Genomic DNA, 16,322 nt, shown 5'->3' with positions numbered 1-16,322 from the left:
AAATTATTTAAATTTTGTTAATAGTTATTTTGAACAATTTTTAATTTTTAATGAATTCCAATAGCTCACAATACAAAATAATTATAAGGATATCATATGTGATCAATTTAAATAACCTCTAATTATTATCGACTTCAAAACAATAAGCTAAATAAATTTGAGCCAAACTTGAATAGCTGAATTTTTTTTTTATTATTTATAAAATGTAATTCAAATATTAATGTTTTAAAATAAAAATTGAAATGTACTAAAAAAATAAAATAAAACACTTCTTCTATTAAAAATTATAAGGTATTTTTAACCGAATCTCACTCCCAATAAAATAGTTATCTACTTTCGAACTAACTCTATCTTTTTATATTTATTTCTATTAAATATCCTACAATAAATATGAAGTCATTCATCAATAAGGGTGCTTTAAAAAAAAGACAATGATTCACCTCGAAATACTAAAAATGCCTTATATTTTTTTAATATACAACTTCTCAAAAAATATCTTATATTTTTTAATGGAGGAAATAATATTTAACAATTAGGTTGTTTGGTTTAGCTTGAAAGCACTAATTGTTAGGGTTAAATTTAGCTATATGGCCTTTTTTATAAAGTTAATGAGTACCTAAGTTTTTCGGTATTTTTGTACTTTGTTATAAAAAGAAACATGTACTTAAATAACTTTCTCACACTTATTATCAAAGAGTGTTTCTCACACTTAATAATACAGTGAGAAATTATTCACAATAATAATTTCTCATAGGTAGGAATTTGAATGAGATTCTTTTGACATATAAATTGTGAGAAAATTTTATATTTATTTTATTTTATTATATAAATTATTTATTTATTTATTTTATTTGTAATAAAAATAAAATATTTCTATGCTTAAAAATGTAGATAAAAATATTTATGGTTTGATCTTGAACCAAGTCAATATTATTTGGATATTTTTTAATTAGTTAGTAACAAAATTCATATAAAATAAAAAAATACACACTTAAATATTTTTTTCATAAAACTAATTTTTTAGTTAATTAATATCATTTAACAACATTATTGGAAAAAAAATATACATTTAAATAACTTTTTCACAGTGATTATCAATAATAATGATAATTTTTCACTACGAATAAATTTGAGAAACATTCAAGATAATAATCTCACAGGTAGAAATTTGAAAGAAGTTCTCTCGACACATTATTTATGAGAAATACTTGAAAAAAAAATAACTTGAAAACTTTTCTCACAAATAATGCGTCGAAAGAAGTTCTTATCATCATGCTGCCCATGAGAAATGTTTGCTTACTAGACTTTCTCAGAGAAACCATTTGAAGAGAATTTCTCACATTGTGTAATTTGTAAGAATTACTTATGGGCACAAATTTCATGAGAATTTCTCATGGATAAAAACCATATGAATTCTATCATTTAGAAATGTTTTTTATGGGCAAAAATTCTATGAAAATCTCTTTTACATATATTGTTAGTGAGAAGTTGTTATTATATTTTGACAATATTCCTTTTGTTTTCTCATGATTGCCCATCGTGAGAAAGTTGTTGCTATAACATGCGATAGTTCTTGCAAATTTTCTCACATAATTCTCACATATATTTCTTTTGTATCATAGTCGTAAGAAAAAAGTTTGAGAAATCATGCATAAATTGCTTTTTTTGTGAGAAAATCTATAAGAAATTCCCATGTTTCAATTTCTATGAGAAATTTTCTTAAGCAAAAGACTATTTTCCTGCAGTATGATAGTTCTAGACAATTATTTATGTGACAATTATTTCCTTAAGTAACTTATGGGTACTATGCTGGTTGTGATGGCACTAACGGTGTAAAATTTGTTTTGAGTCATGCCTAAGGACATTGGTTTTAAGATCAATTCTGGCACAGTTGTCGGAGCTCCTCAAGGTTGAGCGAAACCCTCTTGTAAAATGAACATGGTGACAAAACAGTAGAAATAATTCAGAAGAAAAACTGAACTCAAGAAGCACCACACAAGAGAGGAAGAAAGAGTTGCTTAAAAACTCAAAAGCTTAAGGCTTGTTCGACAACTTGTTCTATGAATAGTTTTCTATTCTCCAAAACAAAAGAACAAAAAAATCTACTCGATAACGTATTTTCAAAAAGTGCTTTAGAAAACAAAAGAACAAAATATTGTTTTGGAGAGCAAAAAAATGAAGATAACTTTCAGGTATTTTGGGATTATTATTCTGGAGAATAAGGGATAATGAGAAAAACACTTATTTTTATTTTTTTTTATTCTCAAAATATATTTTACAAAATATTAGTCCACAGAATGATAAAATAAAAATAGTTTCAAACTACTCCTTAGCCTCTTGTCTCATGCACACGCGGCTATTTATAAAAATGATTTATGCTTCATGATCTACACCATTATTTCACCACTTTCAATAAAACTTTAAGTAACCATTAAAGAAATAACGTGCAAATAAAACCAAAAAGACAAATTCACCCTTTGAGGATTTTGGATATGAGAATCTTCATTGCAAGAGTCATCATTACTTCACAATTTGAATGAATAAAATATCATCAAGGCATGTGGTTTTGAACGTTGCAAAAGAATTAAAAGGTCTATTTAAATGTAGTAATTAGATGGCCTACTAGGATATAACAATGGGAAGTTAAATTGTGGCTAGCATTTTCTGACAAGTTAATCTAGAAAATTAAATTTATTATGTGAATTTAAATTTAAAGTAAGGTAAATGAAGAGTCTTCTGACAAACTCTTTTAAATAAATATTTTTAAATTTTATTAAAAATATTTTCATAAAAAATTGCTAAGACCTCTCCTGTCATATAAGTAATGAGAGATTTATCTTTTGACACACTCATACAGTAATTATAACATGCCGATGTCTTTAGGATTCCTGAAAAAGAAACATGGGAGAAAAAACAATTTTTGGCATCCAGACCAAGCTAAGATGGAAAAACCAACCGTGTGAACACTGCATCGGAATGGAAGAAAAACGAGCACCGCGTAGGTAATGTAATTAGTTATCCAAACTTTAGATACAGGGTTGGTGATATCATAGAACTCATTCATTCATTTAATGAGATTAATACCTTGCGACTCGCTGGAGAATAGCTGTTGCGGGGGGACTTTGGAAGCTTGCGGTCGAGACGAAGGCGACGTGGCCTGGGGAGTGATGTCTCCATCGGATATGACGTGGCCAACAGAGTACCAAAAGACTGAGGAGCTCTCCCCTTTCTGAGAAGCAAGTCGTCCCAGCGCTGCCACGTGTTTTTCTTCTGTTCTTTCACGTCTTGCAACCCCAAACTCGATTTTTTGATGCTCTTGCGCCTACCAAATCTTATTTCTTCCTTTGTTCATTTGTTGGCGGCCCCGCGGACTGCGGAGACACCTCTAATCCTAGAAGACTACAATTTTATTTTGGTTTGCAATTTTCGTAGATTCATCTTTCACAACAAGCACTACTTCTTAATTTAATTGTCATAGATAATAGTGGTACTTATTAACAATTAAATCATGCTACTGCAAATGAAACTGACCAGTGATCCCACATTTCTTAGGTGCAACAATCGGACCCAAGAAAAGCGGAAAATTCGAAAGGGCAGAAAACTGCTTTAGATTTAAATTAATCACCATAGGATAAAACAAAATATTGATGGGTTCCCATCATCTTGCACCGTTTTGTTTCTTATTGGTTAAAAGTTAGTTTGTTAAAAATTTATTTAACAAAAATTAATTTAATAAAAATTAATTGTTATAATGATATTTATATTTGAATAATTTTTTTAAAAAAAATTTAATTTGTTGGTATAGTTATTTTCGGCAACCAGTCGCTTTATCCAAAAGTTATCTTCGCATATGTTTGAGTTTCGGATACCATGCGCCGCCACCCGTAATTTTACCAATCTGGTTCTGATAAAGTAACATTTTTCAAGAAACATTTTTCGACGGGGTAAAATTATTAAAAGCAAGACTCTTTCTAAAATCACATTTCCTGTTTCATAATTAGACGGGGGAAAAATAAAAAATTCACTTCGTAGTTTCTATTGTTTGTCGAGTATATCTATTCTTTATAATTGTTAGAGATATTATGAAAAATTTATAAACCCTATTGAGAGCTGCCGCTATTTGTTGTGTTTGGCCGATCCCGTTCGCCTCCTCTATTAATTATTCGTAAGGCATCAACAAAGCCACGGCCAGATAAAAAAGTTGGACTAGAGGGTGGTCGCGAGGCAGGCACACGTACATAAAGACTCAGAAAGCCAGCTCGGGGTCGTGCAGCGACTGTGTTAAGGAAATGTGGCGGTGCGTCGCTCGTGGTCTTCTCGTACCAGCTTCCAGGAGATCGATTCCTCATGACTCTCTTCGATCTATCGTTCCTAGATTTTTATCTGTATGATCTCTTTCTTCCTCGATCATTGCCAAGGCACCAATCTTAGGTTTTGGGTGTTGTTAAAATTGTTGAATTTTATATGCTTGTATTTTTAATTCCCGTCCTTCCTCCGGTTCTCCTTCCTAACTTTTTGTTTTTGTTTTTTTTTGGCTATCCTTATTTGAATGCCCGAGCAAATTGTACTGGACGCATTTTACCAGTTTGATCATTTCCGTTTTGGTTATATGGACTTGATTCGAATTTTGATTCATTCCAGTAACTTACTTTCCAACTACTTTTAGTTCAAATTATAATTATTGCATTGCATTTTGTCGTTTATTCCTATTTCTTTCTCTCTCTTCCGTGGAATTTATCACAAAGTATAAATTCATAGCCGTTCAGATTATAACTGGCTGGATTTTGGAATTCTTATCCAACCTTGATTGATTTAGGCAGAACAAGAATTTACTTTGTTTCTTAAAAAAGTTGCATTTTACTGAATCCGCTTACTTTTGCTCGTGCAGACTGGGGGAAACTCCTCATATACCGTGGTGGATCATACTTATGATGCAATCGTTGTAGGTGCCGGGGGTGCAGGGTTGAGAGCTGCTATTGGACTTTCGGAACATGGGTTCAATACTGCCTGCATTACTAAGCTTTTCCCAACTCGTTCACATACAGTTGCAGCTCAGGTTTGATACATTCAAATTTCAAGCTACCGATAGTTCTGTTTGTCATACCGTTGTACGTTTTATATGCATTAGTATAAGGACTACACTCCATTGGTATTATAGCTTTAGTTTAGTTTCTTACCTGTTACTTGAATCCATTTACCCTCTATCCTTTCTGCGAATGACCAGTCTTTCAATGGGTTCTCCCGTAAGTGATCTGTATATGTGGCAGTTATTTCGTTGAGTTCTAGGTATAAATATTTTTTAATAACCCTACCAAAAGACAGTTGTTCATATTTCATGTCTTGTTAACAAGATTAATATGCAGTTGTAATTTTTTTTTTCCAGTTTAGTTACCTTTCTTATACCATTTCCAACAGGTTCATATGATGTTGAAGTAATCTTTAGTCTCTGTATAAATTATGACTTTACATTTTGCTGTAACATTTTGTGAGTGTTAATTATCCCATTTATGTTCTGGAAAATTGTAACACCACTATTTCGTCTTTGTTTGACATATTATTGCTGATGTTCTAGAAACAACATTAAAGTCTGAGGTTGTGCTATATCTTCAAAATCTTCCTGCTTCTAGAGCTGGTTCCTGATTATAAAGTAACATGTGATAAACCAAATTATAATTGATTCTTCAAATTATTTTGACTCAACCAATAGGCCATGCTCAGTGAAATTTAAATTTTTATAGGGCGGTATAAATGCTGCATTGGGAAATATGACTGAGGATGACTGGAGGTGGCACATGTATGACACAGTCAAGGGAAGTGACTGGCTAGGTACTAAATTTTTCATTCTCAGAAATCTTTTTGTTTGCCCATCAAAATTTAGTAAGAGCTTAGCCCAAGCGTTTGCTGTAATGAAAGTGATGACATTTTGAATTGCTTTGATTTCATTGTTGAATTTGTTGGTAAGAGAATGTATTTCCTCTTCTTGTTTTCCAGCAAAAGCAGCTACACAGCATTTGCCAAAAGTCTAAAGGCTTTTTAGGTTCTTGTGCAAGCTTGAGTACTACTGAACCAACATAATATATTTCAATATGAATACTTGCAAACTGTGATGTACAGGAGATCAAGATGCCATCCAATATATGTGCAGAGAGGCACCAAAAGCTGTCATTGAGCTTGAGAATTATGGATTACCATTTTCCCGAACTGAGGATGGAAGAATATACCAGCGTGCATTTGGTGGTCAAAGCCTGAATTTTGGAAAAGGTGAGTGCAGATTCTGGAGCAGGAATGGTTTGTTCTTCATCTTAAAGAAGTTCTCAACTTAATTTCCTTATGCTGTTGTGGCACAGGTGGACAGGCATACCGTTGTGCATGTGCTGCTGATCGAACTGGACATGCTTTATTACACACTCTCTATGGCCAGGCTATGAAACATAATACTCAATTTTTTGTGGAATATTTTGCATTGGATCTTTTAATGAATAGTGATGGTAAGTTGTTGCATGGAGTGGCATTCTTCCTAGTCAAAACAATCTGCGATCAATTAATTGAACAAATTCTCACCAGTTTTATACTGGCCATTAGGGGGTGGGGAAGGGTTAAAGGAGTTTATCTTCGATAATGCCCATACAGTGCTTGATGAAATAGACATTCTATGGTTTCAATTTCTTGAAATCATCTTTTACTTATCATGTATAATGATAAGTTCAACTTTTTTTTTTCATCAATCAAGAATTCCCATGAAAATTATTCACAAAGGAGATTCATTGTTTTAAAACTCATAGACTGAAGTGAAAAGTGAACACTTTTTTTGGTGTTGGATTTTATGGCAAGGCAAACTAATTCTTCGTATTGGAAATCTAGGTAGTTGCCAAGGAGTAATTGCTTTGAATATGGAGGATGGAACATTGCATCGGTTCCAAGCTGCTTCAACAATTTTGGCCACAGGAGTATGATTTATATGAATGTTTGACAGTGAAATACTGCCTGCGTTTATCATGGATTTGACTTGTGAGTCAAATTTCTAATTTTCTTCAGGGTTATGGTAGAGCATACTTTTCTGCGACCTCAGCACATACATGCACAGGAGATGGTAATGCCATGGTTGCACGTGCAGGGATCCCACTCCAGGTTTCTTCATTTTTCCATTGAAACTTGTTGCTGTTATCCTATGGAGTGAACCTTGTACCCTTCACAATTTCTTTGCATAAATTTTGCAGGATTTGGAGTTTGTTCAATTTCACCCAACAGGTATATATGGAGCTGGTTGCCTGATCACAGAAGGTTAGTGGTTTACTTTCTCATTTGCTACCCGTTACTTGCCGTTGGTTGCATCTCATGATTCACCTTATCCAGCAAAGTTGAAATAGTGTTTCTCATGTTTCTCATTTTCTTGTTGGACTTCTAGGTTCTCGTGGAGAAGGTGGAATTCTTAGGAATAGTGAAGGTGAGCGATTCATGGAACGGTATGCTCCTACTGCAAAGGATCTTGCATCAAGAGATGTTGTTTCTAGATCAATGACCATGGAGATCAGAGAAGGTCGTGGTGTAGGTATGCTAGTTTCCATGTTTAAAGCCACATTTTGAAAGTTCTTTCTGCTTTTGTCCATTCATGACTTAATAAAAAGCCTGAATGATTTTAAGTAGGAATGGGCAATAAACCTTATGCGTGCCCAAAAAAATTACCTGCTTGAGTCTGGGTATGGGGACTTTTATAGCTATTTTAAGATTCTGAACCTGGCCTACGGGTCTGGGCAGTAAGATACCCATATCAACCAGTCCCATTGTGTGTGTGTATTCTTTTTAGAACCAGATATTTATTAATATAATATACTTAAAATGTGCTAAAAAATACCATCTAATTAGTATTTTGCGTATGAAACAATTCATGGGCACGTGAAGCCCACACACGGGATATAAAATAAATAAAAATACACTGTTTATTTTTTAAAATTTTAAATTTGTGGCTTGTTTGATCTGCTTGAAACCATGACCTCTGTATTCCCTATGTATAAGAACGTTTGTCCTTCTGTTAGTTTTTTAGTTTTTTAGTTTTAGCCATGCTCCGTCTTTTTAAGTTGGATATGTTTACACTGATGGTTGAATAAATTTGCAGGTCCTCTGAAAGATCATATCTATCTACATTTAAATCACTTGCCTCCAGATGTGCTTAAGGAAAGGCTCCCTGGTATCTCTGAAACTGCTGCTATATTTGCTGGTGTGGATGTTACAAAGGAACCCATTCCTGTTTTGCCAACTGTGCACTATAATATGGGTGGTATTCCCACTAACCATCATGGAGAGGTATGAAATTAAAAGCAAGTAGTCTAAGATAAGCCATCTGATGTGGCTCTAAGTTAGGCATAGCAATTTGTTGATTCATAGAACCCAAATAAGAGTATATGTTTATGAAGGGAGGAATATATGACTGATAAGATGAGGGAAAGGGACACGTGGAAGTGATGGTGGAATTATCTAGGTGTTCGATTGTATGCATGTGATAGAAAGGGAGCTGTGTGGGGTGGTAGGATAGGCAGAATTTTGGTAATATTTGTGCAAGGTTTTAGCCCCTCAAAATCCATACTTATTTGCACAGAAATATTTGTTAAATAAATTTTTTCCGTTCATGCAATGATATAATTCCAAATGTAGTTATTCAAATCACTGCCCCTGCTAATTCTTTGCCAGAGACATTGCTTTGTTTTGGCCAAAATATGGAATGAACAGCCTAAAATCAGCATAAAGGAAAAACAAAGTCAGCATGGTATTTGCTACTTGGCTCTTTTGGCTTTCTTGGCCATCAATATTATTATGTTCAATATGTGGGGCAAAAGTAACTAGAAGTATATGATGGTGGCAAGTTTAGAGAAAGCAAAGCTTTTGGGAGAAGCTGAAGAAAAATAAGGAAGTATTGGAATGTTCACACGTATGAATCTTAGGTTTTAATAGAAACTCCAAGAATGGTGTTAATAATAACCATGTCAGCCACTGCCCCTCATATGTGGCAGTGGCAGCACTGCTGTTTGGTGCTTTATGTATTTATTTCTTTCACGTCAGAAATAGCTAGAACTTTCTCATAATATATTCTGTTCCTAGATTTCTTGATCATTTGTTTGGACTGCGGTCTTGGGATTATTTATTTTATTTCAGTGGAAACAGGCAGGACAATGGATTAGTTAGTCTGAGTCCTAGTTTTGTCCTGCTACATGTGAAGTAGGCACTATAGCCTTTGTGCTTAGTCCAGATAAGTGCTTGTTACACTGTGTGTGCATGTTCATTGCAAAAATGACATTGACCATCTAAATCAGATATGAATAATGATGCTCGTTGTGAACATGAATTCCATTTTGCTTTGTGCTTTTTATCTTTATTGTTGGTTGGGTGGTGGGAGGAAAAATGTTGACTTATTTGCTGTCATGTTATTAGGTGGTTACTATTAAAGGTGACAATCCAGATGCAGTAGTACCAGGTCTGATGGCTGCTGGGGAAGCTGCCTGTGCGTCAGTTCATGGTGCCAATAGGCTTGGTGCAAATTCTCTTCTGGACATCGTTGTTTTTGGTAGAGCTTGTGCAAATAGGGTTGCAGAAATTCAAAGGCCAGGCAAGATATTCTCCCCAGTTATATAAATAGATTTTTGCACTGAAATGGTTGCAATCAAAATGCATCCACATTCCATATTGCAGGAGCAAAACAGAAGCCTTTGGAGAATGATGCTGGTGGAAAGACAATTGCTTGGCTGGACAAACTCAGAAATTCAAATGGTTCATTACCGACTTCAAATATTCGATTAAATATGCAACGAGTAATGCAAAATAATGCTGCTGTGTTCCGCACACAGGAAACATTAGAAGAAGGTAATCATTTTTAAATCAAATATAGTCAATCCCCCTACCTTCCTTTCTTTTTCTTAATTATGCTTTTCAATGTCTCCATTTCTACGTGGCCCATACGCTGCTTTAGCCCTAATAAAAGTCATCCTAAAAGTAATCCCAGAGAGTGAGGATAACACCATTACATGCTGTTAAGGATGATGTGGCGTGCTGTCTTTGCACTTTTCTCTCCCCTCCTACTCATCATTTTCTTCTCTCATCATCTCTTTTCCTGAACACGCACTCTCTGGGATTGATTCCTCCATTGATCTTCTCCGATCTAGTGCTCTGCTGGTGAAGTCCAGCAATTGATGTTCTCTTCTTCTATAGAGGATTGTTTATTTCTTTGTCTGGTTCTGAATTTGATTCATGTTCCAGCGAAGACCAGAATAAAAAAATTTCCCTTCATTTTCATAGTTCCCAAAACAGAGCAGCATTGGTTTCTATTTCTGTTTATCTTATTTCTAGACTTTCAACTTCAGCTTGCGATTTTGTGCATGCACAACAATTGATTTCATAATAATCTTCCATTCACTGGGAATAAATCATTGTAGTGATGAGGGCAATAATTGGAAAAAAAAAACATTCCATTTTCCTAGGGAAGAAACTCCTAGGGTCTGTGGAACTTTGATTCTGAATTCCCCTATGATTTAAATCCGTTTTATCTGAAGACTGAGAAGGGGGGAATCTTCTGCACTCTGATTTTAATTTCCGATTGCCCATTGGAAACTACATTTTAGCTCAATTCAAAGCAAGGGTGAACAGATAGTCAACCAAGGAAAGAGTTTTGACCATTCTATATTTTGATCGCTTTTGGAACTTGTAGATTTATTTGCGTTAAAATGTACTTAAAAGTGTTAAATGTACCTTTTTTTTTTTTAAATCAACATAGAGTTTGGAACATTGTATATTTACCTTCTATCTCTAAGCTCCATCTGCTGATTGGCAGGTTGTGAATTAATTGATAAAGCATGGGAGAGTTTTCATGATGTAAAGTTGAAGGACCGTAGTCTCATATGGTAAAGCTTATTTTGCAAGGGTCACTAGAATCCCAAGTATTGCGATTCAAAACATTCTACTTGACAGCTTGTTTTACAGGAACTCTGACTTGATTGAGACTATTGAGCTGGAAAACCTTTTGATAAATGCCTCCATCACTATGCACTCGGCTGAAGCCAGGAAAGAGAGTAGAGGAGCACATGCCCGCGAGGACTTTACGGTCAGTGGTTTAGTTTCTATCTCTTTTCCAGATTTTCTTCAACGTGAAGAATAATGGTAGCTGAATATTTTGATTCTGCAGAAAAGAGAAGATGAGAATTGGTTGAAGCACACATTAGGGTAAGTCATCTTCAATTTCGTGTTAAATATATTAATTATCTTTGACAATAGAAGCCACTAATGGAGAATTCAGTCTCTCTCTTGCTCATGGGAACCTTGCTCCTCACTTTTTTCCAATACACTTGAGTTTATTAAAGAACAATTGAGCTGTTAAGCAGCCAATCTTTCAACGAATCAGACACTAAAGTGGAATGATGTTGATGTTATCTGGTGTTTATATTATCTTACAGATAATATGTAAGATGATATATGATTGAAAACCTGATCTGCATGTTGGTCCCTTCTGAGTTATTCTTGCTTGAATATCCTCAATCACTGCCTAGTCTCCAATGGTTACAGTTGTTTTGGTTGAATTGTAAATTTTTCACTATGATGAAATATTTCACTTTGAGCTGCGGGGATAAGAAGATTAGATATTGCAAACCATGCGGGAAAGTTGAACTTCTCGTCATTTTCAATTATTTTTCGGACTATTGGCGTGGTAGATGTTCTAGTCAGTCTCCATGAGATCATGCGCTTATAAATGGCCATGGCTACAGAGGATCCAAGTAGAAAGGGTTCTTTAGCATGTATTATGTGGTGTAACTTATATGCTTTTTGAATAAAATTATCCCGTTATTAAAAAAAAAATGGCCATAGCTACGGCGGAAATATTTTTTTAATGCCCATTTTTTGGTTGGGTTGAAATTTGTCAGGGTTTGCTGGGCTGGTTTGCATGATATACTACTTTCTTGTTTGTTTGTAGAATTTGTTGTACTGACTCTTTAAGAAGATATACGTTTGTACCAATGCATTGTTATGTTAACTAAGATTTGGGCATTTGATTTGCAGATATTGGGAGAATGAGAAGGTTCGCTTAGATTACAGGCCGGTGCACATGAATACATTGGATGCTGAGGTTGAATCATTCCCTCCTAAAGCTCGTGTGTATTAATATGTTCACTAAGTTATGGTGCACGGCTTATGCGGATTTTTAGAGTGGAATGAGTGGCAAGTGGAAATAAGAAAACATGCAATAAAGTGTTGCGGATGCCTGAATTTGCTGATAAATTGTAGCGTTCATCATGAACGTTGAACTGATTATTTCAAGGCATGCTTAATTACATTGTATTTGCATCTCGGAAAAATCGCAATACAATCGAAACAATTTATTTATTTTTGGTGGTGGAAAGCAACTGTTAGTTATGCTAATGAGTGCTCTACCGGTGTTGTATGCGGAGTTGCATTTTTTTCCCATTGGTCGCAGAAAATCAGTTTCATTATGTTCGTTTTATCATAATACCGATACTGATTACAGCGGATTCCCTTGAAGCTCTGGGGTATTATTGAACCGTAAGTCTCTATTTTTAATTTTTTTTTTTTCAGAAAACCTCGTTTATTATTTTTTAAAAGGTATGAATGTAAGTTTTTTTTTTGTTTTCTTTTTTAACTTTTTGGGGTAAAAAAGGGGCCAAAACCCAAACAGAAGAACCAAGGACCAACCACATCAAGAGTCCTGACACAATATTCGTGCAAACATGTTGCAATCTCTGAACTAAAAGTGTCTCGCGCAAACCTGCCAATCTGTGAGATTTCTCGCTGAAGAGATCTCAAGTCCCCAAGTGTCTTATGCTGCGACTGGAGCAGTCTTAACAGAAGCAGGGGAGTCATTTTATGGAAAACTAACAATTTCTTGAGCCCCAAGTGATTGCAAATCGCCAAAGCCTCAGACCAGACACAATGCCCCGGCCTGGCCTCCAAGGTTGTTGACAAAGCCTCCACTTCACTTGCCCTTTTATCCTCTGACAAGACCACCACAGCCAGGCAATCCCGGCTGTCCTCTATCAGTCCTATCTGCTTGGAGTTTTTAATCCAAACTCCAAGGCTTGCTTGACTCGTAACATGAATACTACTAAACTATTATCATTCTCCGTCTTCAAGGTGTGAGCACATTTTCATCTCATATATATATATATATATATATATATTCTGATCTAGATTTTCTTACACGGATTTTGCCATGACTTGGTATTTCAAAGAAAAAGACTCCAACAAATTTTGACTAGGTGCTTCGTGCGATTAATAAACCGGATCTGATCTGAACGCCTGCTGGCACTAATATCATCTACATAATATGGACTTTCTTTGTTTTTTTTTTTTCTTGGTTATGTGCCTAAATAGAACTTGGTGATGGTGATCCACGGCTTGGACCGAGAAATGTGAATATCATGGGCAATGTCTTAGCTGGGTAAAAGGGTCCAAGAACTTTTTTTTTTTTTCCCTTTTACCCGAATTGTTCAAAATGAATGAATTAAATATTCTTACATAAAAGAATGAGTTAAATATCAAATACAGTACTGTCTATCATGATAATTTTTCTTCTCGAAGTTTTTGTCTTTTTTCTCTAATTCTCAGTTATTTGATAACAAGATCAAATAGAAATCTTAAAAGAAATCAACGTGCAAAATAGTTGTGTATAAAAAAATAAATAAATACTAGTCGATTAAGAGCTATTCATAGAACATCAACAATAGTCATTCTGTCATTCATATGGCACATCACATGAGCCTTCTGCTTTTGATGTTCCGCACTTGTCCTGTAAACCACATGTCTATCATGGCACGTCACTTGTTCCGCACTTGTGTTATTTCTTAGAACTCTGAATCTGAACGCTAAAGCCTCAGCTCTTCAGGCCAAAAAAAAAAAAAAAACAAAGAAGAGAAAAAAGCAAAATGAAGATCAACTTCAATTTTCTTTTTTTAGTTTATTAATAGAACAGGATTCAGAAGCGAGTTACAAGTAAAGTAGGTATATATCATTTTCTCCTGCCCTATCACCAATGGCCACCTTCGCAAATCGCACAGCGAGGGAGGGGTTGAATTTCCTTTTGATCTGTCATCCGCATATCCATCTGATCTTCTTAATCTAAATACCAGTACTGGTGACATTCATCTGGTCGAGAAACGGTATGGAGCTAACATGCTTCACCGTTTCGACCAGATGACGCGCCATTCATTAGATTTTGTCAAAAGACGCGTGTCCACAAAAGCACACCACGTGTGAAGACATGAGAACGCTCGAGATTTTCCTGACGCTTGAACAACCAGACGCTGTCCCAATCCTCACCCTCCCATAATCCCATTTTGGGTGTCCAAACCCTAGGGGTTGTTCAATCGGTGCATATAAGTGCTCCACTTGGCCACAATGTTTTTAAGACGCGAAAAGATATGTTTCACGCTGTCAAGACTGTTCGAGCTTGTCCTTTCTCTTCCTTCCCCCGTTCTCCCAACTTTGATCGGAAAATTTCTCTCTTGCGGTTCCGGCAAACGCAATCCGTCTCTGTATACAGCCAACCCGATACCGATCGTGAGATGGACAAGCCTCCGCACGACCCTAATGAAACACCTGCGTGCGTTACTTTTTCTTTCTAATTGCATTTTCGATGCATCAGTGTCATAGTGTGTGTATTTGGCGCATGTTATACTTAACTCCGATCTTTTATCCTGTTTCGGATGACTTAATACATTTATATTTTTTTAAGGGATGTGATGTCTCATTCCTTTGGAGAAGGGTATGCTACAAGGTCAGATGAGGAAGGTTTTGGTGGGATTTACGGTGGAAACGAGTCAGCTTCAAAGATTGAGGCAGACAAGTTTATCCATGAAAATCACCCAGGTTCGTCTTTTTGTACGTACTGATATTTTGTTTTTTTTTTGGGGACAAAAGTACTTACGTACTGATTAAATATCAGCAAGAAGTTTAAAGCTTTTCTAAGTAAGGTTGGTTTCTTCTCTTTCTAAAATGATATTGGCTTTGGCGCTGATATTGTGTTGATCAATTTGATTTTATTTTGGGACAACGAAGCCTATGACAAGACGCAAGGGAGTGAGGTGAAGGAGAAGGAAAAAGCCAGGCACCAAACCAGCGCTAGTAACTAGATTATGATCATGTGCGCCCTTGGCTTGTTTACGTGCATCCTAATTACGAGCCCTATGTTGGTGCTCTTGACTATTCTCTTCTCTGTTTTGTCCTCTTTTTTCTTTTCTTTTTTTTTACCCCCTCTTGTAACTTGTAAGCATCGATTTTTCACGTTAGCAATTATCAAGCCTCTTCCAAGAGTTCCTGGAAATCTTTATCTGATAAGCAAGTAAGTTCTTTTATATTATTTTTTCTGATCGTCTCTTGGAATGAAAAAGATCATTCCAGTGAATTTTAATGCTTTCATCTTTGCCTCATGTTTTACTTTAAACGAAAGCGAAAATCACCTCAAAACCACTTAAAAGTTATATAGTCAAAATTTTAATGCTTTCATCTTTGCCTTACGTTTTATTTTTAACGAAAGGGAAAATCACTTCAAAGCCACTTAAAAGTTCTGTAGTCAAAATATGAAACTTCATGTCCTAGTTTAAACAGTTACTGTCTACTTTTCATGTCTCAGTTCTAACAATTTACTCAAGTTTATGAAGGCTGTGTATATTTTAATTAGAGCCTCGTAAGTTGTGCAGGTCTTGTGATCAATTTGGGCTGGTTTAAATTACTTGCAGTCGGTTCGGTCCTAACACCTTGAATTTGAACGAAGCTTTTTCATGTTAGCTCAAATTTCCAAATTATTATAAAACATTATTTTATTTTTTTGAGATAATTTTAATTTTTATCTTAAAAATTTTAAATTTTTCAAGTGAATTAACAAGAAATTGTCTATTTTTTTAAAAAAAATATTAAATTAACAAGAAAATTAGTTAGGGGCGTTAATTTTATAGTTAGACTTAAAATTAACAACATTATTTTATTTTATTTTTTCTTTTTGTGAGATAATTTTAATTTTTATCTTAAAATTTTTAAATTTTTCAAGTGAATTAGCGAGGAATTGTCTATTCCTCTTTAAAATATTAAATTAATAAGAAAATTAGTTAAGGATGTTAATTTTATAGTTAGATTTAAAATTAATAAGGAAATTAGCAAAGAAATTTAAATCCCTCTTTAAAATAAGGTATTAAAGTATTAGGTAATTAACTATAAGGTATTAAAGTATTAGGTAATTAACTAGAAAAATAGAGAGAGATTGTCATTCCTCTTTAAAATTAAATAAAAATAAAAATAAGGTATTAAAGAGGTAATTAGCTAGAAAAATAGAGAGA

At 34.7% G+C, this 16,322-nt stretch overlaps 2 protein-coding genes across 2 annotated transcripts; both read left to right on the top strand.

The window, feature by feature from the left end:
- The first annotated feature begins 4,060 nt into the window (after positions 1 to 4,060).
- LOC129322701 (succinate dehydrogenase [ubiquinone] flavoprotein subunit 1, mitochondrial) lies at positions 4,061 to 12,360 on the top strand. The gene is made up of 16 exons (XM_054969037.1): positions 4,061 to 4,385; positions 4,889 to 5,056; positions 5,739 to 5,826; positions 6,115 to 6,261; positions 6,348 to 6,488; positions 6,862 to 6,947; positions 7,036 to 7,128; positions 7,218 to 7,281; positions 7,406 to 7,549; positions 8,114 to 8,301; positions 9,424 to 9,598; positions 9,682 to 9,852; positions 10,817 to 10,886; positions 10,966 to 11,086; positions 11,168 to 11,205; positions 12,037 to 12,360. Exons 1-16 carry the CDS (start codon positions 4,290 to 4,292, stop codon positions 12,137 to 12,139), a joined length of 1,893 nt encoding a protein of 630 aa, XP_054825012.1. The 5' UTR covers positions 4,061 to 4,289; the 3' UTR covers positions 12,140 to 12,360.
- A 1,719-nt stretch (positions 12,361 to 14,079) lies between these two features.
- On the top strand, positions 14,080 to 15,349 carry LOC129284433 (uncharacterized). Its single transcript, XM_054919921.1, has 3 exons — positions 14,080 to 14,593; positions 14,726 to 14,859; positions 15,049 to 15,349. The coding sequence occupies exons 1-3, from the start codon at positions 14,412 to 14,414 to the stop codon at positions 15,120 to 15,122; spliced, it is 390 nt and encodes a 129-aa protein (XP_054775896.1). The 5' UTR covers positions 14,080 to 14,411; the 3' UTR covers positions 15,123 to 15,349.
- The last annotated feature ends 973 nt before the right edge of the window (positions 15,350 to 16,322 follow it).

This window comes from Prosopis cineraria, unplaced genomic scaffold (assembly GCF_029017545.1).
Source record: "Prosopis cineraria cultivar Desert tree isolate PC_DT_omini unplaced genomic scaffold, ASM2901754v1 PC10, whole genome shotgun sequence".
Taxonomy (NCBI): Eukaryota; Viridiplantae; Streptophyta; class Magnoliopsida; order Fabales; family Fabaceae; genus Prosopis; species Prosopis cineraria.
The sequence above is the reverse complement of the archived record's forward strand: the minus strand, read 5'-3'. Positions and strand labels throughout refer to the sequence as shown.

What these genes read in the sequence shown, in the direction of transcription:
- LOC129322701 (XM_054969037.1), top strand. Translation starts at nt 4,290, where the DNA reads ATGTGGCGGTGCGTCGCTCGTGGTCTTCTCGTACCAGCTTCCAGGAGA. An exon ending in CAAGGGAAGTGACTGGCTAG is followed by an intron (nt 5,827 to 6,114) that starts GTACTAAATTTT and finishes TGTGATGTACAG; the next exon opens with GAGATCAAGATGCCATCCAA. An exon ending in GTGCAGGGATCCCACTCCAG is followed by an intron (nt 7,129 to 7,217) that starts GTTTCTTCATTT and finishes TAAATTTTGCAG; the next exon opens with GATTTGGAGTTTGTTCAATT.
- LOC129284433 (XM_054919921.1), top strand. Translation starts at nt 14,412, where the DNA reads ATGTTTCACGCTGTCAAGACTGTTCGAGCTTGTCCTTTCTCTTCCTTC. An exon ending in GACCCTAATGAAACACCTGC is followed by an intron (nt 14,594 to 14,725) that starts GTGCGTTACTTT and finishes TATTTTTTTAAG; the next exon opens with GGATGTGATGTCTCATTCCT. An exon ending in TATCCATGAAAATCACCCAG is followed by an intron (nt 14,860 to 15,048) that starts GTTCGTCTTTTT and finishes GGGACAACGAAG; the next exon opens with CCTATGACAAGACGCAAGGG.